This window comes from Nesoenas mayeri (assembly GCF_963082525.1).
Source record: "Nesoenas mayeri genome assembly, chromosome: 1".
NCBI classification, from domain to species: Eukaryota; Metazoa; Chordata; class Aves; order Columbiformes; family Columbidae; genus Nesoenas; species Nesoenas mayeri.
In genome coordinates this window covers 57,763,754-57,787,847 of record NC_137541.1, presented here as the reverse complement: position 1 = coordinate 57,787,847, position 24,094 = coordinate 57,763,754, and the positions used below count along the sequence as shown (strand labels likewise).

At 39.4% G+C, this 24,094-nt stretch overlaps 1 protein-coding gene across 3 annotated transcripts in view; it reads right to left on the bottom strand.

Annotated features, from left to right (window-relative positions):
• Positions 1–24,094, bottom strand: part of LARGE1 (LARGE xylosyl- and glucuronyltransferase 1) — a gene marked incomplete at both ends in the record, with an annotated part of 199,152 nt that overhangs the window by 123,197 nt on the left and 51,861 nt on the right. For all 3 annotated transcript variants that reach the window (XM_080359314.1, XM_080359315.1, XM_080359316.1), the window contains 3 exons: positions 3,114–3,237; positions 13,349–13,431; positions 19,981–20,276. In XM_080359314.1, coding sequence (XP_080215440.1) covers positions 3,114–3,237; positions 13,349–13,431; positions 19,981–20,276 — 503 coding nt within the window. The remainder of the gene's footprint in view (positions 1–3,113; positions 3,238–13,348; positions 13,432–19,980; positions 20,277–24,094) is intronic.

Below are 24,094 nucleotides of genomic sequence, written 5' to 3'. Positions count from 1 at the left end.
CTACTGGCACCATTATCAGCTGCCCACACTTCGAGGATGCTTATTGCTAATTCCTAACTGCATGTAGCAAGTTCAGTTAATAGTAGAGAGTTGCACTGGCAGTGCAGTTCACAATCTGAACAGCTTCTAAGTTGAGGGAGAGTTTTTAAGCACAGATCTCCCTCATGGTTATTAGTGAGGCAATGAGGAGACAGGACAAGTTATGTTGGGGAAGGTTAAAGCATTTTAGTAGAAGTGCCTGTTATGATCATCAAACTGGCTGTTTAAAAGAAATTTATCTTGCAAGCTCCCACCTCAGCTGTGTCCGACCCTTTTCCTGGAAATGCTGTTATCTTGGCTCAGGTCCACAGCCAAATCTCCTCTTCTTCAGCCCCATCCGCTATCATGTACCTCAAGCAAAGACAGAGCTCTTTGTAGCCATCCCTTCCTGTGCTCCATACCTCTTCCAAGCAGGCTGGCATTAGTTTGGCAGCACCCACCTCTAGGGAGAGAATGAACGTAGGCTCTTTCTGGTGCAGGATGAACATGAACAGCTGTGTTCTCTTGCAAAAGGTAAAGTAAATCTTCTCTAAATTTTAAAAGGAACATCTGACTTGCTTACTTCACAGCAGCAGGCAGAGTAGATATGTTGGTTTGCTAGCCCTAGAAATTCTGGGATAATCAGTGGCACTGTGTCTACCCTTTCCTGCAATGAAGCGGCCAGTTTTCCTCTAAAACCTGAGAGAAAACATCACCTATTTCAGAGCCTTATTTTCTACACCTTCCCTTAGGACACGGGTTGTTCTAACTCTAAGCTAAAAAGAACTGCAGGATATGTTAAGAAACATCACCAAATATTTTAGTCTCCAAATTCTGCCTTTTAAAAAAACAATACTCTAGTGGAAAGTGTTGCCCGAATTCTAAATAGCTACTTGAAAACAAAAAAAGTATCCATACTATATATGGAGGATTTAACACTATGTGTTACCTTCTACTATTTGAGCAGGAACAGGAGCAGGACTTAAGGGCTTAAGCTAAAATGGCAGCTCCTACTGCATTGGAAGTAAGAGGCTGGAAGCTCATACTTATCCAAAGGGAAAAAACCAAACATGAAATGAAATGTTTTCTGTAGCAGCTAAAATGTGTTCCAAAGCAATGAAACATTGGTGAATGAAAGCTAAGCAAAAAATTCTCAAGCTATTGTTCAGTCTAAGCCCTTTTAAATGTCAACAAATGCTATTGATTACAATTTTATAGAGAACTATGGAGGGTCATTAAAACTGAAATATAGTATATACTGGATTCATAGTTCACTTTAGAGAAAGGTAGACTTTCTAGTAAACATTCCAGCATCAGCTCTGTTTTCCTAACACTGGACAGCATAATATACCTCCCAAGAGTACAGGTGAAATACATGAACCCAAAACAATCATTAAATCCCCTCTGGAGGGTACATAGGGAACAAATGAGATGAGCTCCCATAGCAGTCTGTAAACAGCTCCTCTGTTTTCTTTGCTAAAACTTGCAGGATATGAGCTAGCATCATACCTGGCTTTTTAAAACTCCATTTATATTTACAACTCTGTGCTGTCCTTTGGCAGTGTCTGTCACATTCACCTATACTCAGTGCTACTTTATACCGTGTTTTTTGGCTACTGAAATCAGTGAAATTGCTTGGTATGCAATATGATGAGCTCTGAGGAAGAGTGGTAGAACCTGGAAAGATGTATTTATGTATTGAAGACTGCAACCCGTATGAAAGTGGTCGCCAACCTAGAATTTATGTGTTACATGCAAGACAGTCTGGTGCCGCTTCAGGTCACCAGTCATTTAAAAACTGAAGTTGAGTAAACATGGAGGGACAAAAGAAGACTTTGCTTGGTAGCCTAATAAGTGCCCAGAGTTTTGCCTATAAATCAGAAAGTTGCAGTAAGCTCTCTTGGTTATTATTTACTTAACTAGATTGGACCATACCCCAATGACCAGAAGGAAAACACTAAGAAGTCTGTCTTGCCCAGCTGAGAGGCTGACACTGTAAAACCCTACAATTTGCAGAAAAGTACATGTAATATAGACACATACAGGATTTACAAGAACAAACCTCCTCCTTGCTATGAAGTTATAAAGAACAGAAGGAAGCTTTCTAGCTAATTAGGTTAATAACAGCTTATGGCTTCATGTGGAAGGATGAATAAAACAATAAAAACAGCTAGAAACAAAATACTTTTTAAAGGAACATTTTTCCCTCTTCTCTCTCTCTTTCTTTCCCCCTTTTTATCTTTCCACAACTTTTTGTGCTCAAGATTCTGCAACATGGTGTGCTTAGAATTTACATCTTAATTAGCATAGCAATTTGCTAACTTTTGTTTTTTTCTTGGTTTGGGGTGCTGTTCAGAACAGTCTGATAAGTCATACACATTATTGCCAGCAACTCCAAATGTTAAAATCTGAATACTTCATTCTACCTCCAAAGCTAAAAACCATGCAGCTCAAACTCAGTGCTGTGCCTCATGATCTAATTTAAACTTCATAACTATGAAAAAATAATTACTTTATGCTTTGAGTGATTTTTTTCCCCTTGGAACTCTCCTTCATAGAACTCTCCTTTCTTGATATCCATTCCTTTTGGAAGAGCATGCAGATAAAATAGGTAGCTATTTCAAAATGTAGTATTGGCAACTCATCAGAGTGTGTGTTCTTATGGTGGTACACACCCATGCCTAAGGAATGCAGGGAAGTTGAGTGTTTCAAGTAACAGACTTGGGCTTATTGAACAAGCTACTAGAAAGTGCTACTAGAAAGAAGTATCCTTAGCAAAACATAATGTGATCAGATGCAATTCAACCTGGGCAACCAGAATCTTCTTGATAGTAGGTAAAATTCTAAGCTGCTAAACCGCATATTATGTTGGTGAAGAAATTACACTCATTTTAGCCATCTAGTATCTTCTACTCAAGTGTACCTGGGGTTACAATCACGTGGGTTAGAATTAGTTTTAGCCAGGGAGACTACTTTAGCCAGTGGTTCTTCCACAAGTCACCAATGCAGAGAGATGAATAAAAAAGGGATGACACAAAAAGGGATGACATGAAACTAAAACTGTATGAGTAACACTTATGTTTGTCATTCTTTACCTTGAGCTCATCTGCATCATAGAAGTCTATGCGGACAGCAGGGACCATCCATGTCTGGAATAGAGTTGCCAGGATCTGTTTGGCAATTGCATCTGCGATGAGGTGGAAGTGGAGTGGGTTTCGCCTGATATGGGGAGAGAGATGCGTTAGATAAAAGGTTTCCAATTCCTCTAATAAAAGGACAACATCACAACTTGCAAAGCTTTATCTATGTCTAAGGTGTCAAGGTAAAGCATGTTCAGTGGAGTCCTGCTTTGTGGCCAAAACGTTGAAACAAAATTTGAATAAACATTACAGTAATGTAAATACTGGATCAGTTTCTGGGTGGCTGTAAATAAATACAGTTCCTTTGACTTCAGTGGAATGTGATGATTAATAACAGCTAAGGATCTTGTCCCTTCTACCAGCTCCTTAAAAGAAGGCCAAGTTAATCCCCCTCTGGGGACCTGAGCTGTTCAAGTGATTTCTTTCAGTTTCTAGGTCAACCTAGTAATTTATCTTTGTGGAACAGTTGTCGGTGGAGAAGTGGGAGTGGAAGGGAAGGTTAAAAAATAATTATCATTATCTGAATTAGGTGAAATTCCAGGTGAATGAGTTTACACACATCTTTTCTACAAGGCAAATTTGGGTATCAACAGCTGTCCTACGGGAACCCAAAATTAGATGTTTCACGTGAGTGACTTCTAGCTACTGGCCTAATGAACAGAATGGAGACTGTAAATCTTCTCACATCCTTGTTGCTAAGAGGGAGGGAGGGTTGAAGAAAAGCAGGAAGATAGAAAATACTTTACTTCAGAAAAAACAGATTTGAGTTCACCTCTGTAGTTATAGGACTTGGGCTAAGAGAAAAGCTTCAAAACAAGATCAGTGAAGCCACTATCAGCAAGAGTGGCAAGGCTGGATGAAGTATATGGATTTTTCTGTAATAATGAAAACTTGGACTTTACAAATACCATGTGTAAATCCCTTAACCTTGCTTCTCTCTTTGAGGGATAGTAAGCAACAAACTCTGATCTTTATTCAACTTCTGTAGCAGAAGTATGAAAACCTATCAGTGGAAGTTAGTCTCAATTTATAGTCTTCCACATTTATCCCTAGTTTAGCAACCTTCCCTGTCAACAGAAAAGGACAGAGTTTGCAAAAGCCACTTGGAAGACAGACAGTTCATTTAGGCTTTAGCATTGGCTCAGCCTTTCTTGGAATAGTGGAGTCTCATCTCTGTGTAATTTGTAAAGGTAAATGGGTGTACTTGTTAATGGATATTTTCATCTAAAAAGAGGAACATTTAGTTTCAGATGCTCATGGAAGATGACTGATACTACTACATTCTGCTGTGTGAATGAGAAGTAAGGTAATCTATGTTAGTTCAGGCCAATGTACTTCCATTAGACTTTTGGGCTTTAACCAAAAGATGAATGTCATTTCTTTCTCCATTTCCTGCATTGATGAATATTATGTCTCTTTCTCTTTAATGCTACTCTTCTTGCTTTGGTGAGTAATGTTCTTTCTCATTGAACAAAGTCCATAAGAACATGCAAAAATACATATAATGGTTCATAGTATCACGGTGCACTTCACAGCAGAAATGGGAGATTGTTGTGAGAAGTGATGTATGGCTGGATTTGCAGTGTTAGAAATACTGCACCTAAGATCCAAACCAATACCCAGGGATGTCAGTGAAGCTGATGTATTGGCTTCAAGGGCACTGTGGATGAAATTACGTACTCACAGGAAAAGCAGAAAAGGGCTGGTTAGAAGCCTTATATATGAGATAATCACGATGGCAGAATAAACCCACAGCTGATCTGCTTTTAACAATGCCCAAAACATTAAGCCACAACATGCTTTGCAAAATGATAAAGGTCTTTCAATCTCCAGCTTGCCCTGGAGTGAGGAGGGGAGAGGGAAAGGCGCAGGCTGCCAGCTGCTGAGTGTCCCATTACTGAGCTAAAGGGATCACAGCAATTACATCTGCTTCACCAGCCCAGCAGGAGAGAAGAAGAGGACATCCTGGCTTATGCAGATTCCGCAGTAACCAGGCACCTTGCCAAGAAAAAAATCGGGAGATAGCACTGATCAGAAAATAGATTTCATTAGCAGAGAAAAGGCCGGGAGAAACAAAGCACACCACCAGTGGCTTTGGGCACAGGCAGAGCAATATCTCCAGGCAAATAGGTGTTGAACGTCAACTTAGGCATTCCATATAGGTCCCTCTGCTTAGCAGGGGCTGAGTCTGGTATCTGGTAGGACTATTTCCCAGCTGGTGTTCTTTAGTAATCTCTTTTCCTTTTTTTTTTTAGGGTCATTTATCTATGTATTGCAAACTAGAATAAGAAGAGTAAAAAATCAGTTAAAACAAAACAAAAGCTACATCTTCTTCCAAACCATCATTCAGTTAAACAGAATCAATATAAAATATTTGAAGATGAAACACACTAGTTGAAATGAAAAAAATCTGATACAAAGGCACCTAAATATTCAGTAAAAGTTTATAGATCTGGACAATCCAGAGTGTATGAAACTTAAATGGGAACAAGTTGGTGACATTTTCTTCAGTTTGGCTCCTACTGGGGAAAAAGAAAAAAGGAGTAGTTGTACTCCTACACACAAATCTCTTTCAAGTTGTTAGCCTTCTGGTAAAGATTCAGCTGCAAGGAAAGTATGTGTCAGAGGAATAGCAGAAGATTATCACTTACAAAAATATATCCCTGAAACAGAATAGTGACCTGCTGACATCTACAACTAAATGTGCATCAGTCACAGAAAATTTTACTCCAGACGAGATTTTAGTCTTGTGAACTGTGAGGTTTAGCATGGTGCTAGAAGCCAACAGAGCACAAACTCAAACATGGAAAACCTGAAGATAACAGCACTAGCATACACACAGATGCCATTTTTTACTTCTTCTGGTGTCTGCAATATGCAAAGCCTAAAAGATCTGGATTGCTTTGAAGTGTTTCTGAAACAAGTTCAGAAGCTTAAAGATCAACCCAGCATCCACTGTAAAAGATACAGAAGAGATTCTGTAAGATGAGAAATCTTACTGAAGAGATATGAGAAAGGGGTGTCAACTTTCCTCTTAATTATTTGCCAACATGACTGAATCACTGGCTGTAAGAATTAGGAGTGACAATCAAGATGTTGTGAAGGATTGGCCTTTTTTCCAGGACGGAGACATTCTGGGATATGAGGTTTATAAAACTGAAATCAAACTGTATTGCTCCTATGATAAGTTAAGGGATGGCCATGTGGAGAGCAATCGTTCACATGAATTTAGCAGCTAGAATTTTAAAAGTCTGGGAGATACTTAAGTCTTCCAGAGGGAGGCTTGAGAGCCCCTCACCTGGGTAACAAGGAGGGGTGGCGTGGCCTTTGAAGAAATTTAAGAAGCAGCTGAAGACACTGAAGTTTGCTAGTGGAAGTTGAGTGGCGTGAAACAGGAAAAATATGATGCTCTTGGTTTAAGAAAAACCCAACTTCTTTCTGTTGTGAAGGTGGATCAAGGTATGAAAAGGATTTCAATGCTGTGGTTTCCTGCAATAGCAGGGGGAGTTAATGAGATGATGCAGCAGGGTCCTTCCAAATCCCTGAGCCTGAGGACTTCAGTGCAGGACACCTTTCTTGGGGTGAAGGGATGCTGGAATCACGTCTCAGAGAAAGTGATGACCAACGCAAACCTCTTCTCTCACTCCAAATGTGGAAGTCCTTTGACTTCAACTTCTCCAACCAACTCAAAGCACAGCTGTGTGTTGTGTTGATTTTTAACATCTATGTTATCACATATAACTGATTTTCCACTGGGCATGTCTGGAGAGTGAAAGAACCACACATACTAGAGGTTGGTTATATCTTGTACTGCTAGAAAGGACTATACTGTAAATGGTCACAGTATATACAATGATGGAAAAATATAGACCAGTATGTGACAATTTTGATAAACTTATCTTACAAAATAAGTAGGTTTTGGAAAATTCCTGGTATTCATGTGAATTTTGGAAGTCCAAGTTTCTAGTGTCCCAAGTCTTTCAGATGCCTCACTATAGAAGCAGGTATTGAAACAGCCAGAGAATTTCTCCCAAGGTCTCATTTACCTCAAATATATTGAACATCTGAATTTTTACCAACTACAACTTTTCAGAGTTTCTGCTACATGGAAAATGCTGATGCACTAATGTCTTAATGCAGATGAATGCCATTTCAAAATATGGGTATTTCCCATCAAGTGGAAACTCAAGGTTTTAACTGCTCTATTTAGAAAACTGCAAATCTTCATATATTAAATTATTTCCACTTATCTTAAGATCAGAATACTATCTGACAAAGTAAATCATACGTAAAGAACACATATTTATTTTCCTAAATTGCTTTCCTCAAAAGCGAATTAAAAGAGATTCTGGCTGAGATTTTCAAGAGTGAATGCTTAAATATAGGCTCTTAGGCCTAAATATAGGAGCTTAGATGAATGCTTTCATTTTCAGAATTGCTGAGGTCCTATAAAATTTACTAAAATGAAAAGAAGTCTGTAATTTTAAAATTCGGACTATGAATTTAGGAGCCCATTCTGACATACCCATTTCTGTATATTCTTTATTATCAGGATGTCTTATTTTTACATTTCAAAACTTTTTATTCTTCGTCAGAGTTTTGATCTGCTTGCTCAAGCATTTGTGGCCCATTCTTTTTGAATAGCCACTGCCACAGAGTTAAACACAAAAATCTACAATTGAAAAAGGGAGTAGTGAACCACGACTCACTCTTCCCTTCTGTATTATTCCATGGCTCAATTGTTAGCAATTCAAAAAGCGGCTGCTTGGTTGCACAGCTCTCTCTTTGCAACAGAGGAATTTTATTTTCTAAGAATATAAAAAGGTCAGTAGCCCAAGGGGTTTATTTCCAAACCCTATACTTTATTAAGGGAAGCACAACAAGGTAATGCCTTTTATATCTGTAACAAATTGTTACAAGAACTTCAAACAGAAATTATAAAAGGCAGCTTGGGATTTTTTTTTTCCTAATGCCCGTATGACCATCCCTCTCATACAGGGAGAATTTTAATGTGAAATCATTACAGCTTTTTCATACCCTTTCACATCCCATATTGATTAAAATGCTCCCTGAACTATTGGAGAGATCTTACAAGATGCACTAGCTGCCGCATTCATGGATCTCCTTGTTTTGTGTTAACTTATAGAAGTGCTTTGGGAAATAATAAGAGACTTCATGTGTAGATTTTTTAAAAATCATTGCTTTCTCCATTATGCCTCCATTGTTAGGACAGCTATAAAATACAAAAGAAGTGTGTATTACTGATGCACCTATATGGATCAGAGAAACCAGTTCATGCTTTATAGTTTTTGCCAGAACAATCTCCCACAAAATAGACTAACATGTTAGAAAAGTTGGAGACAATGACAGAGGTTTTACATTCTCAAATTAACTCCATTAAGGCAAAGTGGCCCCCATGGAATACAGCCATTAGATTACATAAGCTTTAATTACCAGCCAGTGTTGACTTGTGACTCTTACTTGGAAATTGCATGTCATTCTTTTTATTTAATTTATATCTTCATTTGGCTTCCCTTATGCTAGTTGTCCTAACAAAAAAGTTATTATTCATACAGCAATCTATAACACAGTTTAATATCTTAATTTTAAAAATGCTTAGACATATGCTTAACTTTAGGGTTATAAGCAGCTTTCTTAAAGCAAAGAGACCAATGCTTCATATTAGAAAGCATTTGTCTAGTTGACTGGTTTTGTTTACACTACGAAACGCCATCACCATTTTTAAACCACTGTTGCTGTTGGATAGATGGAGTGTACAGCTAAAGAAGTAACTTCTCCAAAGAAGAGGGACTGACATATGAAAAAAAGAAAAGAAAAAGAAAAAAAAGAAAAAGGTTGCTGGCACAAAAGAGAAGTTAATTTTTCACAGATTCTCAGGTTGACCTCACTGCCAGTACCATGCTATAATTCTGAAATCTGGCCTTTCTTTGTTCCCAAATGAAGCATGGTGTTTAACATGTCTATGGAAAAGGTAGAGTACACTTTAGCCTGGATGCTCCTCCAGTTTTAAAAAAGAAGTGTAGATGCTTTTTGCATACTACTATATGCACTGTTTCCAAAAGTACTTTCACTTTGTTTTGCCCATTTGACCCAGTATCTTTAATTTCTAGTGTTCAGTCTTTTGCTTTGGAAAAACTGAAGTTGCATTTAAGACACAATTTTATGAGCTTGGCTGTGTTAAACTGGCTCAGAAGGAAGATTTTTTTGCTCCTGCAACAGATGTATAAAATCTGTCATAATTAGCAACTAGATGCCCAAGAGAGGAAAGCAGGAACGTTGCAGACTACGACTAAGTACTCATTCCACAAGCTTTCCTCTGTGCATCACTGCCAATGCATATTTATCACAGTCTGCAAACCCTGCAGTACCTCAGCTCTGCTCAGTCTCCTCCTGAGAACAGACCTGTCATGTTACGTCAAACTGGGTATTAAAAGCTTCTGGGATTTGGTGGCTTGAGCATACGTTTTCTAAAGACAAAACTGGAATCAAGCTCCTTTTTCCATTGGGAATGAAATGCCTTTCCAAACTATGGTGTTCTTGTAAGGAAACAACCACCACCACTCCTTACCTCTCCTCTTCCTGCTCTCTGGAACCCAAAGACAGGTTTGGTTTCTCCAGTGGTTTCAACAAGTAGCTTGCCTAAGTCTCACAATATATACAGTATGACTAGAACCAGAAACTTGCTTTTTTATATCTGAGGATAAATGTTCAATACGCAGGATTTGCTGCACATTCACCTATACAAAATTCTGTAGTTTTTATTTTTAACGACCTAGCACCCCTGCTGTTTCGTGTCTCTCTATCTAGCACTCTAGCTCAAAGTTAGGGGTATAATCAATATGTTAATGTACGGAGGGAAAACGATTAGACTGACAAAGCCTCCTTTTCTCAGAATTTTCCTATTAGAGAAGCAGGGATTCCCTATGGAAGTAGGGAATTTAGGTACCTCTTTTTGAATCAAAATGCACAGCTAAAACATGCTTTAATTACTAAACTAGATGGAAATGCTAATAAAAGCACACTACATGAATTACAGAGAGATTCACTGAAACCCATGTTCTTACAACAAACACCAAGTGATGAGGGTACTAAGTGTGGTTGCTTTGCGGGGCCAGCTGTTTAACTAGTAGATTGTACTCAAGGTGTTGCAGGTCAGGACTGAGGTGTAACGGTACAGCTGCCCAAGGAGAGCCCACACTGTGCCTGCCTACATAATAACAACTGTGATTTCTACACAAGTACCTCCAATTATACAATAGACTCTCTTACAGTCTTGTTACAGGCAAATTCTGCACTTGCTGTTTCAGGTTTCATTCAACACTGATCATCAAAAACTTCAAAATAGGAAAAAAAAATCTCTGACAGTATGTTTGGAGGCATGTTCATTCTGTTCTTGCAAAACTATATTTAGAGATTGAATGTGGTGATCCTACAAATGAAGGACCCATAGCCTAACTTCAGAGATTTAGGATAGAACAAGCAAACTCCTTCTCCATGGGAAACATAGTCCTTCCAAATGTCTGTTTTGCTCAGCTTATTGGATGACACCAGCTAGGATGCATTCCTGGTGCACATTTATGGGTTAGAAGAAGAGACATTTCGATGACTGTTTTCACCTATCACCCTCAAGTCAGATGATGAACTTGCTACTGATGTCATGAAGTTTCCGCCATCTGAACCAACCACCTCCAACACTCCTAACTCATTCCTTCTAATGCAGCATCATGGCCTGCCTCCATCCTTCTTCCCTACAATGAAATAGATCCTAGCAATTAAAAGAGGAAGCCTTCTTTTCGATCATCATAATATCTGAAGTGCTTAACAGTCTCCAAGAGAACATTGTTTGCACATGGCAACCAATGCAAGGAAACTCAGCTCTAAATTAATTTTCAGCCGAGTTTGCTGTTTGTTTGTTGTTTATTCTCTAGCCTTCTTCACCATTGCCACTACAAAGATAAAGAGCTGAGAAAGGAGCATTTCTGAGGCATGGATCTCTGCACAGGTATCCAAGGTATCAACAGATGCTTAAGAAACCTGTGTTTTCTAGAAGAAATATTTATAAGAAGCTCTGTCTCTTCTTTGAGAACATCTTCCCTTTCTAGTGAACAATTTACTGCCTAGTGAGAAAAGCTAGTTCTAGGTAGGAATAGACTTAGATTTGTCTTTAAGTATGTTTTGAGCAGACAAGCAAGATAGGTTATCTTGAATGTAACTAACTGTACTAAAGTGTCATTAACTATACTGGACTTCATCTTCATCACCTCTGCTGAGCCAGACAAATCCTGTGAGATGAGCAGTGCTGCCAGACAAACAGCAAATATGTTCTTGGCAAGGGCAGAATCCATCAGGCTTAGAAATACCAGTGCTACTTCCCTTTGCTTTGGTTTCATATTTTTAATTAAATACACGTCCAAATTACATAATTCTGCCATTATATAGCAGAATTGTTTATGAGTTTGCTAATTGTTCAGATGAGCGGCTTATGTAAAACAGGGACATTTCCTCTAAGTAACACAGAAAGAGACTATTTAAACCTTTGAGCTGTGAGATTCCTATTATTTACAGCAGATTTGGAAACATTCTTGAAATGGATGCAAGTAGTAGGAGAGAAAAAGACCTGAAATGCTAACTACTAGGATAACTTACGTCACCATAAAAATAAGTTTTTGCAAGAAATCCCTTAGAAACAACAATCAAACTAGACAAAACACCCTACATCTTTGCAATATAGAGCCAGTTTATGCTGAATAATTCAGAAGTCTAACTGGAAATAGATGGGAGTTTTAAAATTTAACAGGATTTTAACATCCAGAAAAATTCCGCACATGCACATTATCAGCATGGCACATGTTTTTACTGTTGTTTTGCTTTTGTGAAGTTTATTTAGCATTGCTTTTCCTGCTCCTAGCCCTCATCTAACAGGAACATACTACTTCCAGAAAGACTTGCAAAGGCTATGTGTTGATAGTGAAAGCTGGTTTCAGATTTTGAAGTTTTCCCTTTCCACCTGCACTCTAACCAGCCTCTAAAACAATAGTTACTGAATCTTTTTCCACATTGTACAAGGTGAGCATTTACATTCTTTTGCAAAGCTTACCAAAAATGGGTAATAGTTAAAATGGTGTACTAAAACCATTGTAAGGGAGTGATTACTAAGTGTTCCAGCAGAGGATAGGAGGCAAACCTAAGGAACAGGCTGGGAGACTGGAATGCCCCACTCTAGCAGGCTATAAGAAGAAATCAATTAGTACATGACATGAACAAGAGTCATCCTCCTTGGTATAAAATATCATTCAATACAAAGCAGCGTATTGAAACCACTTCCTTAGTAAACTCTAATTTATACTCTACATATGTTTTATTAGTCTATTTGTCCTATTTGAGTCAAACAGTCTGATGAGTCTCTCACATCCCTGTTTTGATCCACTTTCTGCAACACCGTTGGAAAACCTCTATGAGAGACACTGCTAAACTGGAGAAGGGATATACACATATGCCCACATACAGTTTAATAGCATTTCTCTTTTTCTGGAGCTACTGTTTATTAAGGGATTTGCTTGTTCTGTCTTCATTGCACATTTATACCTCTGGATTTGGGGATCTCACTGCGCTCCATGTGCTAAAACCAGGTTGCAAAGCCTTCTGAAGAGCTGCAAGTAGCTCTTCTAAAGCCAGAATAAATAAACTGACTTTAATGAAATAATACCGGCTATAGTAACAGGTTTACTTTGAAAAATAAATATCTAAATGGGGAGCTGAGATAGTCAAGTAACCAGTGTGTGTTTATGTGTATGGTTTTCAAATTACCATCTACACCTATGCTGATGCTAGAAATAGGCTAAATGAATACAATACTGTTATTAGTATTATTATTATTTTACATTATTCAGTAGCGCGCAGATGCTTTACAATATATATAGATACTGTCATTATTCCCACAATGCAACAGGAGTGGCAGGTGGATCTCTGATCCCTCAAATTTACTGTGAAAATCTTTACACAGGTGAATCTATTTGTGGTGGCCATTTATTTCGTGCTTCCTTCCTTCCAAAGAAAATGCAGCAAGGGAAGAGAATCTGACTTTCTTTTGAAGTAAGAGTAAATGTAAAAAGAGCTTATTTAGCCATAGTCAGATATACAATAGACACGGAAAAACAAGCTACTTTTACCTGTGAAATAAGACGGACTTGACAAGTGTGACAACATCCCGACTGGCATTGTACCCTGCACAAACAATGGCAACGTGGATGGTCTGTGGGAGAAAAGGAACAAAAAGAACCAAAATTAAAGCCTGGTCCTGTGTTTTATCAGTCATTAAGGACAACACACACATGACAGTGCTATTATTAATGTGGCGATTGTTAAAGATTTTAGTGGGTGTTTTGCAGCTGTTTGCAGCCCACTTGAGGCAGTTTGTTAAAAACATCTTAATTGAGTTATAACACCATCATCATTCCAAAGTCATTACTATCCCTGAATCACATCAGATGTCTGAATACAATTGCATTTATTAGCTAAGGGCATATGTGTGCGTATCTGTACACACACACATACCCATTTAGCAGCACACAACATTTTGAGTATGCAAACATGCAGACACTTTAACCTTCTGAACCAAAGTTTAAAATTATCTCTGATAATTAGAAGCAGATGCGCTCTTAGAAATTCGGCATTATTTCCGTCTTAAGGGCAGCCACTAAGAAAAGGGAGAGTGAGCTCTGATTGATGAGTGAGACGACTGGTTTCACAAGGGCCTTGATGCATCCCAGCGATAAGACAGGATATCAGAAAAGTGATCGTTTCACTCTACTCAGCACTGGTGAGGCTGCACCTTGAATCCTGTGTTCGATTTTGGGCCCTGCATCATAAGAAGGACATCGAGGTGTTGAAGAGAGTTCAGAGAAGGGCAACAAAGCTGGTGAGGGGCCTGGAGCACAAGTCTGATGAGGAGCAGCTGAGGGAACTGGGGCTGTTTAGCCTGGAGAAAAGGAGGCTGAGGGGAGACCTTATCGCTGTCTGCAACTACCTGAAAGGAGGTTGTAGCATGGAGGGGGTTGGTCTCTTATCCCAAGTAGCAAGTGATAGGATGAGAGGAAATGGCCTCAAGTTCTGACAGGGGAGGTGTAGATTGGATATTAGCAAGTAAAAGGTTGTCAGGCATTGGAACAGGCTGCCCAGGGAAGTGGTGGAGTTACCATCCCTGGAGGTGTTTAAAAGGCATTTAGATGAGGTTCTTAGGGACATGGTGTAGTGTCAGTCTTAGGTTATGGTTGGACCCATGATCCTGAGGGTCTTTTCCAGCCGAAACAATTCTATGATTCTATGACATGAGCTGTGAAGGCAGGTGGTCACTTCCCTGCCTGTGACTAACAGTATGGGCTGTACTGGGCAGTGTTAATGTGAAGTTAAATACAATCCCTCACACATACATATTCTCCCCACCCCAGAACCTTGGTAAATTATCACTTATTCTGTGCCTTCTTAGCTCCCTTTTTAATATAAGGAAGAGGTTTACTCATGCCTTCAAGAGGAAAGGGAAAATTGAAAAGGGGCTACTAGTCATTATGATTGAGGTAGTAAGTAATAATTTAAAAAATGCTGTTAAGTTACTCTTCTCTGGTTTTAAAATTAGCTATTGCTATTCCCTGTGGACAAGAGCAAATTAATCTTAGCAAGTTTTCACTCCAGCTTCTGTATTTTTGTTTCTTAATGGTCACAGAAATAAAGGAGAGCTCACGATGCTGGCAGCACAAAGCCGCAATTGGGCACACAGCTGTGAAACTGCAGGGAAGCCTCATTTGGCTTCCATTTGAAGCTTGGTTAGCTGGTGTCTCATACACACAGCCCTCATGTTCCACAGAAAGCCCACTACACAGAGAACAAATAAGGAATTCTGCCTCCACACATAGTCATAGATTCCTGAAGTCTGGCTTGTAACAGAAGCAGATTTACACAAGAGGTGCCACGTGTTGGGCACATCTAAAGAGGCCACAGCCCCATCCATTAACATTGCCTGGTACAGGGCACAATTTGAATCATATAATTGTGAAGTAGCTGTGCCATTGTACAACCCCCACACGAACACTGCAGCTGCCTCCAGCCCTCATATGCCTCACCAGCTGAAGCACATTAAAGATCCGAGGTTTTAAGAGGACTTGAATTAATAAGGCAACTATCTGTCCAGAGAGGTGTCAGAAAGAAAATATATTGCAGTATATTATGGCAACAGCTCTGTGAGGTATTCAGCACTTTATGTTAAAGTCAACGGGTGTTGAGCGTGCTCAGCACTTTGCAAAAATTGTGTTTCTCTCTTGTGATAACAACAGGGGAGAACAGAAGCTGCTTATTAACTTTTATTGCAGCAGTGGTTTGTACCATGCTTATGGGGCCATGGGTTCCTGTGGGTGCACAGGTTCCTGACACAGCATGCTCTGCTTCCTCTCTGGTTGCCACCTGGTCTTCCTCAGCCTTTTGGAGGGCCTAAGATCTTCCCTTCAATGCCACTTCAAATCAAATTAACTGAGGATGGTTTCATGTCTGCTTTAAATGCTTCACCTGAAGACACTAGACCAGACACAAACATTTTATGGGTTTTGGCAGAATAGCACTGTCATATTCCTGTCAACATTATTTTATACTACCTCTACTTGTCAGAAAACCTATCCTTACAGCCTCTCTCTTCACCTTTCAAATCCCCACAAAATCAGAGTATATTCTGTCAAGGACTTCCTGCGTCTATTCTCCTTTTCCTAAGTCACTTTGTTTCAGAATTAAAAGTATAATTTCTTTGATGTCTTTCAGCAGGTGCTGTTGCCTCGCACACTGTTTTAGCCACGGCACAGTGAGGAGACAGCACTTGCTGCTCTTCTGAATGTCCTTTTCCAGTTCAGAGACACATGTACCTTCTGCTGAGCCTCTCTGTGGTGCTTAATACCATTTATCACTTCTATGCCTGTCTGTAATCAGCTATAGGAAAAGAGCAATAATCCTCAAAGAGAATAGAAACCTAGTTCTTTTTTTTATTGAAGTTTTTGCCTGCAGCACGCTGCAAGACTCAGGCTGTTCCTCCTTTGCTTCATTCACTTTCCCTCATTGTTTAACTGTTAAAAAAAATAGTGGGTAAACTGATAAGTCAACATGAGCTCAACAACCTGAACTGTCTGCAGATGTTTGCATCCTAACTAAAAAAGTTTTATTTCCATTTTTCTCCATGCTTGTTCCAAATTCATGTTTGGATAGAGAGCAGCTGGCTATAGCCAAATCCTGGCAAGATATGGCAAAAGTGGCTGGAAGAAGGAAGCGCTTCAAAGAACTTTCATCCTCCTGAGTATGCTACAGCAAACATTTGCTTCCAGATTATGGAACTGGTCAGCAGCACCACAGCTCTCTGAAACTCCTCATTTTCTATCTGCAGAGGGCTAGAAGATTGTATCCCCACCCCACCAGAAGTGGCCACTGTGACCCACATGACCTCCAGGCTCAGTGACTGCAGCTAACACCCAGAAGTGAACCCAGATAAGCCAAGAATGTTCCAACTTCCACAACATGTTGCAGCCTGTCTGCTTGGTTCAGCACGTCCTGCCAAACGCCTCACACCAAGGCTCTACGTGCTACACTTGCTCCTCAGTGTTTACAATCCGTGATAATTCCTATTGTCAAACTCTAGCCAGGATATTCAGAAGTCATTGTGGGACTAAACTGAGCTCCTTTAAAGTGTCCATCCTCCTACAACGCTCTTTTAAAATGGAATGGTAGGCATGTTCATCACTAGTAGGTGTGGGAAGAAGTCTGGACACAGGCCATTCATTGGAGCTGCTTTTAGATAATGGAACTCGCTGCAGCAACAGATTAAATGATGATACATCTTGCTTTCCAGACTCAATGAATTCTTCCTCTGCTTATCCGTACAGATATGAATAGCTAATCAAAACACTGTGGAAGTGAATCAAGCTGTTCTTCCTGTAGGCTGGGGATCAGGGACACAAAGAAAACTATTTTTGATTTTAAATAGTTTAGGGAACACTCAGGCCCAGGTACTGGAGGGCATTTAAGGAAGTTAAGCTTCTTTAGGAAAGGGAGTTAAATAATCCAAAGTGCATGCTAACATGGTTTAGAAACTATTACTTCAGCCTCTACAGACCAGGAAAAAACTGTTTCTGAAAGCAGTATTTCATCTAAGATCATTCTGGGTCAATGTTAATGGGAAGAAAATATCTAAAAACACATGAAGAACTGGGCCTTAGATCCCACACTGATGAGGAGTATAAAGTGCCTACATAAACAGATGTTATTTTTTTTCTTCCTCAGGCTACTTTCTGGAATGGTGAAATAATGAGCTTAACAAACTCTAATTAGTTCGTATGGCTAAAAATAATCTTTGGTAAAGCATTTCATACTTCACTAATTTTCCAGTAGTACTAGCCAGGCCTTTCGTTGCAGATACCTAATCCTTCATAAGTAATTGTTGAATGTGGTTAAGAGATACTAAAAGCTTGTTACAAAAGTGTAAATATGTTACAAATATTTCCCAAAGGCAGGTAATATCTGGTTTTCCTGTGTTTTACACTGCTTAAGTTGGTGGGGGCTTGTTCTTTGTGGACCACTACCTGCTTAAGCCTATCGAGCAAAACTATTGAAAATAGCAGCAATACAAATACGCCTGTAAAAATGCTTCAAATGTTAAGTACTCTGCTAACCTACTGAATGCTATACTGCTAATTAACCATTCTCTAATATATATTATCTTTCAAAAATATTTATAAACGCACACTTAATTCAAACTAAATGCTGGGCTTATGGAGGCACAAGGTGAAAATATAATAAAAAATGCTGGTCCAATTTATAATATCAGAAGAGCTCTCCTGCGATGCAATAGAGTAGAAAGCGGTGGCTGGAATGCAACAAATCCATTATTTTTTCATACAGATCACAATTATTACCACACAGATTATGCTTTATCAGATATTTAATGTTCATTTGTTGTAACTGCATTTTCAAATGTTTTAATCATTGCTAAAGACCATCCCAAATTAGATTTTGAAATGTCATCTTCAGTAAATCTCAAAGAACTGCCTCAATGAAATAAACAACCTACTCCTAGCTCTCTTTGTCTCCCGCAGAGCTCCAGTCTTCTTCCCGGGACTCTTGTTTCTTTTTACCCAAGTTGTTGACTCTTGCTGTGATATATTCCAGGGTCAGAGGCTAAAACAGATTTAGTTTACACTGCTGAAACACTGAAAACAGAGAGTGAACGCAGTCAAGACAGCATTCACACAAACATGGAACCAGAATCTACAGTAATAGGATAAGCGATGAGACCTCTGGCAAATCTGATAATAAGGAAGTTTAATTTTAACTTCCATTACTGTTACTGAATTACTGAGTGAATTCCTTAAGAAAAAGAAGAAAAAGCTATTTCGTTATCAAAATAGTGTGTGGTGAGATACGGGGTTAGCAAATGAAGTAAGTTTTCGTATTTTATATAACCACTGCCTCCAGCACAATGCTAAACCTCACTGAGCAAGTAAATTCATTGGCAAAACACACTATAAACTGAAGGGCCACTTAAACTATTCCTCCTTTAAGCTGCTATTTTTGTGTCCCAAATTGGTTGGTACATTGAACAACCAAGATCTGAGATTCAGCTCATCACTGCTTGGCATGATAATAAAGGCGAAGTGAGGTTTGCTTATTGATGGCCTGAACCTTCCCTTATTAAAAGAAATGCCAAAATGCTTACAGACAGGAAAATCAGACCCTCATTACTGGGAAGAGGGAAAATGAAAAACACACTCCTCCTTTTCCCTCTCCTTAAAATAATGTTGGTTCCTTCTTCCACACTGACAGACAAAGATGTCCAACTGGAAAGCAATAATTCATTTTTAAATGATATTTGATATTTGCCCATTAAATAGACTTTATCTGGAGAGACAATTAGGCCTCCTTTTTTTCTCCCACTTATTTTCTTTCAACTTTTATCTTCCTAGTGGCAGAAAGCAAGATAAAAGGTGATACGGTACTACCCTCTTTGTAGAAATAAATGGAGGAATTATTTTTGTTATCTTCAGCTGCATTGGCACAAGGCCTTTAAGCAAGTCTTTCTGGTTTGGATCTATCCATATTTGGAACTGTCATCATTCAGATATCTCACAACTAAATAGCTGGATGACATCCAGCTATGACTACTGGCATAAAATGGGGAAAACCAAACAAAACATCCCCTTAAAACCTTCTTAGAAACAGATCTCCTTTTCCCTGCAGCTAACCACAGCTCTGGAGCACAGCTCACACAAAGCAGGTGGTTCCACAGTAGCATCCAGACATACTCCTGAACGTGACTCAAAAGCACAGGCTGGCTCTATAAGCCACAATTTAATTAATGGTAAACCCTGAACTGTTCTAGTACAGATGCACAAACAAAGGAATAAGGCTTTTCAAAGCACTGTGACGCTTTCATTTAATTTAGAAACACACGGGGTCAGCTTGCCACAGGTCTTTATCAGAACAGCTGCACTGAAGTCAGCTTGGAACAAGGCTTTGATTTTCACACCAGGTTTGGGGACACAAAGACCAAAAACTCTGATCAAATAATATCTCAAAAGATATTCAGATGATTAAATGTTCTAAAGTTTTTTAAAAAACAATAATTCAAAGTCATCTGAAGAGCTGCACCCATGAAGTCCTTTAAGAAGCTGGTTTCTGAACAGAAAGTTCCAGAGGGAAGGAGATGGGGATCTCCAATGTCTCTAAAGGATAAAATCTATCCAAGTTCATTTCTGGCAGGTTCCTTTTGTTTATTTACCTCACATTTTTCCACTGCTGGCTGCTGCCCGCACTCGGAGCTGTTCCCTGCCACGATGCCAGCGCGCAGGCTCTCGCTGTCGCCCGTCCCCTCCTCCATGGAGTATGTTCTGGAGTGGTTGCCGCGGCGGTGCGCGAGGCCGCGGCCCTGCGCCAGGCTGAGCTGCTTGCGCAGGACGCGGTTCTCCTCCTCCACCTCCCGCACGCGGATCTCCAGGCTCTCCCGCTGGCTCGAGGCCGCGTACCGAGGGCTGTGGGGCTGGGATTCAAGCGGAGACAGCGACACCGGCTTCCCATCTGCAAGACAGGGAAACGAAACGCTCCCGTCAGAATACACTCCAAGTTGCGTTTTCCTTTAGTGTCAGCATCACGAGGCAGGGACGTGTTCGAAATACAGCTGCGTTTTATGCAGACTTGGCACTTGAAGGCAATGCTTAAGCGTGTGGTAGACTTGGACAAAGGCTGAAGCTCTGTGAGCTACCAGTCTTATTAATTTTAAAACCACACTAAAAGATAAGCATGTGTTTCTTTTGTTCTGGGTAGGGCTTCCTGCCAGTCCCTAGACTGGGAAGACAGTCAAGAACAGGAGGATTTCATTCAAAAACAATTAATATAGAGTTAAATGTATTTTAGAAATGTATGCAAGACAAAATAATTTTCCTATTCCCCACTTCCTCCACAGCCAAGCATTTTGGTTACCATCTTGTGCCAAACAGTAGCCCCAGCTGATTCACATGTGAAGAGCAGCTGGTATGTATTCAGCAACACAGTATTAAATGATTGCTGAGAAATAAGAGGTTCAGAAGGACAAAAATATTCAATACACATGTGGGTCAAATTCTGGGAAGTATCCTGGCTGAAAAAGACAACAAGGGAGTTAAAAAAAAAACACAAACGACAAAACAAAACACAAATAACAGTTGAGTTCAACACCTTCAACTGAAAAGTTATATCCCATAAATACAAAACACTTTGTTTTCACGTTTTCAAAACGTATCTATCTTACTTGTTCAAAACAGCATTAAAAATGATCTAAAGTATAAAAAAGATAAATTAACCTAAAACAAAGGTCAATTGCGCCACATTCTACCATCACTTCCCGGTCCATTATTGCTACTGAATTTTAAGGAAGCAAATAAGGATGCAGTTGATGTGTTTTCAAAGGAGACGTATTTTCATATAATTTCAATAAAGCTCTCTATATATACACAGAGTACAAATGCTGCAAAGGTGCTGCAAAACTACTGTACAAAAATGTTCAATTGAAATCAAATTGAAACAACGCAAAAAAGACAGTGAGAATTATCCATGGTGTCATAATTATCAGTAGAGATACCTGGGTATCTTATACTAAAGGTATTTCTCTGAAATATCTTTCTAACTGCATGCATGAAAATAAATGTTTGCTATTTAATAATAGAGAGTCCCTTTGGCTTTATCAAACATCAGCTTGAGTGGTTTAGAAAAGAGAAACCATGTAGTTTTTGTTTAGCAGTTTTCTTTAACAAGCACATTTCTCATCCTCTGACTCAAAACTATCTCCCTGCTACAAAGAACTGCTCATTGCTTGTTCTCTGATTGTGTGTAGCTGCTTGGTAGAGGAGTTAAACTGCATTGCACTTGAGTTTTATAGTTCTAAGTAACTGGCAGAGTGCTCTGAGCTAATGTCTAGGCACTTTTTATCTAATCTAAATCAAAATAAACCAACATAACACATAACGAGGTCTGTGTGACTTTGGGACAAAAGATGTCCCAGGGAACAACTGTAAAGAACATTGCTGTGCTCTGAAGCAGGTAGTACACTTTTGAATGGTGCAATAAATAATACTAAAGCTATTATTTTTTTATTCTTCATTTGGGGTTATTGCTCTATTTTTGAGCCCTGTCAGTCTCAGATTTAATATTTTTTGTTCTGTGTCAGGTCTTGACTTCAGACTTTATGTGCTAATACCAAAGAAATAAAAATGACCTACAAAATTCCACAATTTCACAAACAAAACCCAAACACAAACCTGAATAATTACATGATGGTTGCCAGCAGTCAATGACTTATCATTACAGTAGGTCAAACAATTCAGAAAACTTGACAATATGCAAGTTATTAATTCTACGGATTATTGAATGCTTCTGCATATCTCAACTCACCTATGTTTAAGGCAAGAGATTTCATTACGCCTTACTTAAACAGAGCACCTTAAGACACTGGAAGAAATAACGCCTACAAAAAGCAATCCAGCATAGCTTATTTGAAATGAGAGGGACTGAAGCAGTAGAATTTTCTTGCATAAAAACAGAAAGGATAAGCATTAACACGAAGTTCCTAGTTTTGTAGTTACCAGACTTGGAAAGGTAACAGTCTAGGAAAGGACCAAGTGGTGGTAGAAGCTTGCTGGGGAAAGAGCTACAGAGAAACAAAGTTTAGCCAAAGGTTAACTGCAGGGCTGGATAAGGGAGAAAGAAGCATAGTGTAGGAAGGAAAAATTCACCCTCATTCAGAGGATAAGACGAATGCAGAAGCAGGGACCTTGAGTTGCTCAGATGACCCTGATCTGAACTCAAATGCTTAAAATTTTGTTAGGAACTAACTGAGGCAGGCAAATTTATGAAGCACGTTGTGGGATCCTTTTCTATAATTTTTTACATTTCTTTCGCTATCTTAAGTGCAAACTACTTGGTTTTTGGCATCTTCACAAGGTCTAGAGGTTTCTATGTGGTTTAGCTATTATTCATCCCCTGCCTAATGGCATGTAACGCCTTTGTAATGAATTAACTGATGATTAGTGAACTCTAGGCTGCCTCTGAGATAAGAGGAAGTTATGCCGCTCACAGATAATGTTTCAGTCTGTCTGACTAGAGATACAAGAAAACACCACTCCTCCATTTCACATTTGTTCACAGTTGAAAATTCATATTATCATTGCACCCTTTGAGGACTAGCAGTATAACAATTTTAACCAAAAGCCAACATTCTGTAGAAAGAAGTGGGATAGCAGGCAACCACCCTCATGGATTTCCCCCTGTTAAGGCCACGAGCAAAATCATTTGAAGTTCATTCCATAATTACTTTTTTTCCCTTGAAAACCATTGTAGAGAACCCCATGGACCCTAAGGGAAAAGAAAAATAAGAAGACTGCAGTCAGGACTATGGAGACATAAAAGCTTTATGTAAGCAGATAAACTATCCCTTTTCTTCTGGAGCTCTAGCTCAGCTTTAATCATCTAACAGCTTAGTACTCTATGCACTTCTGCTCAGCTGGATGCTCTGGTAGGTATCGGTTATATGGGCAGCTATAAATGAAGTCCTTTTTGTTAACAATTTGGTACTACAACATACATGCCTCCACGAGTAGGTGCTAAGGCATCCCAAGGTGCCTATTCTCATACTCACCAAGGCATTTTTTTCTCCAGCGCCTTTTTGTGAATCATAGCAGTGTGATCTCAGCTGGAAGTACAAAACCTTGCCCAGATAACCAACTTAATAGTGGAATATAGTCTAAGCAATTTACTCCAGATCTGTGAAGGCAGAACTTCATTCTACTTTGATGTGAGGGAATTATGAGCTTATGGTTCCAAGTTTCAGTGGTAGAAAGTCGTGCCATTGAAAGATGTCACAGTAAGAACACTGAAGGCTGATCTTCACTAGACAGAGACTGCACAAGAAATTACAACCACGGCTGTCCATACTGCCCACGCAAGTTTCCTCAGGTCTAACAGAGATGCTGCTCCCATCAGTATTAAGCACAAACCCTTCTCTGGATTTGGCACAGACAACATATGTGCTAAATTACTTGTTCATGAGTAAGAAGAGACTGTTTCCATACAAGATGCCAATCGACCATCAGCCTTGGACTTAGGCAATAGTAACTGCACTTGGGCACTGCAGCTTATCCTTTAAGTGCTAAGTCTGTGTTCACTTCCACTGCTGCTAATGGTACTTGAGCCCATGCTAGCATGTTTTACTGAACTCAAACTTGAACCATTCAATTCTACTGCAGGCCAGCCTTAATTAAAGCATCACATTATTGTCTGCTGGTCATACAGGGAGATGCCTTCCCACTGTCCTTTCCTTGAACAAAATAGCCCTCTACAATCAGTGGATATGGAAAAGCACCTCT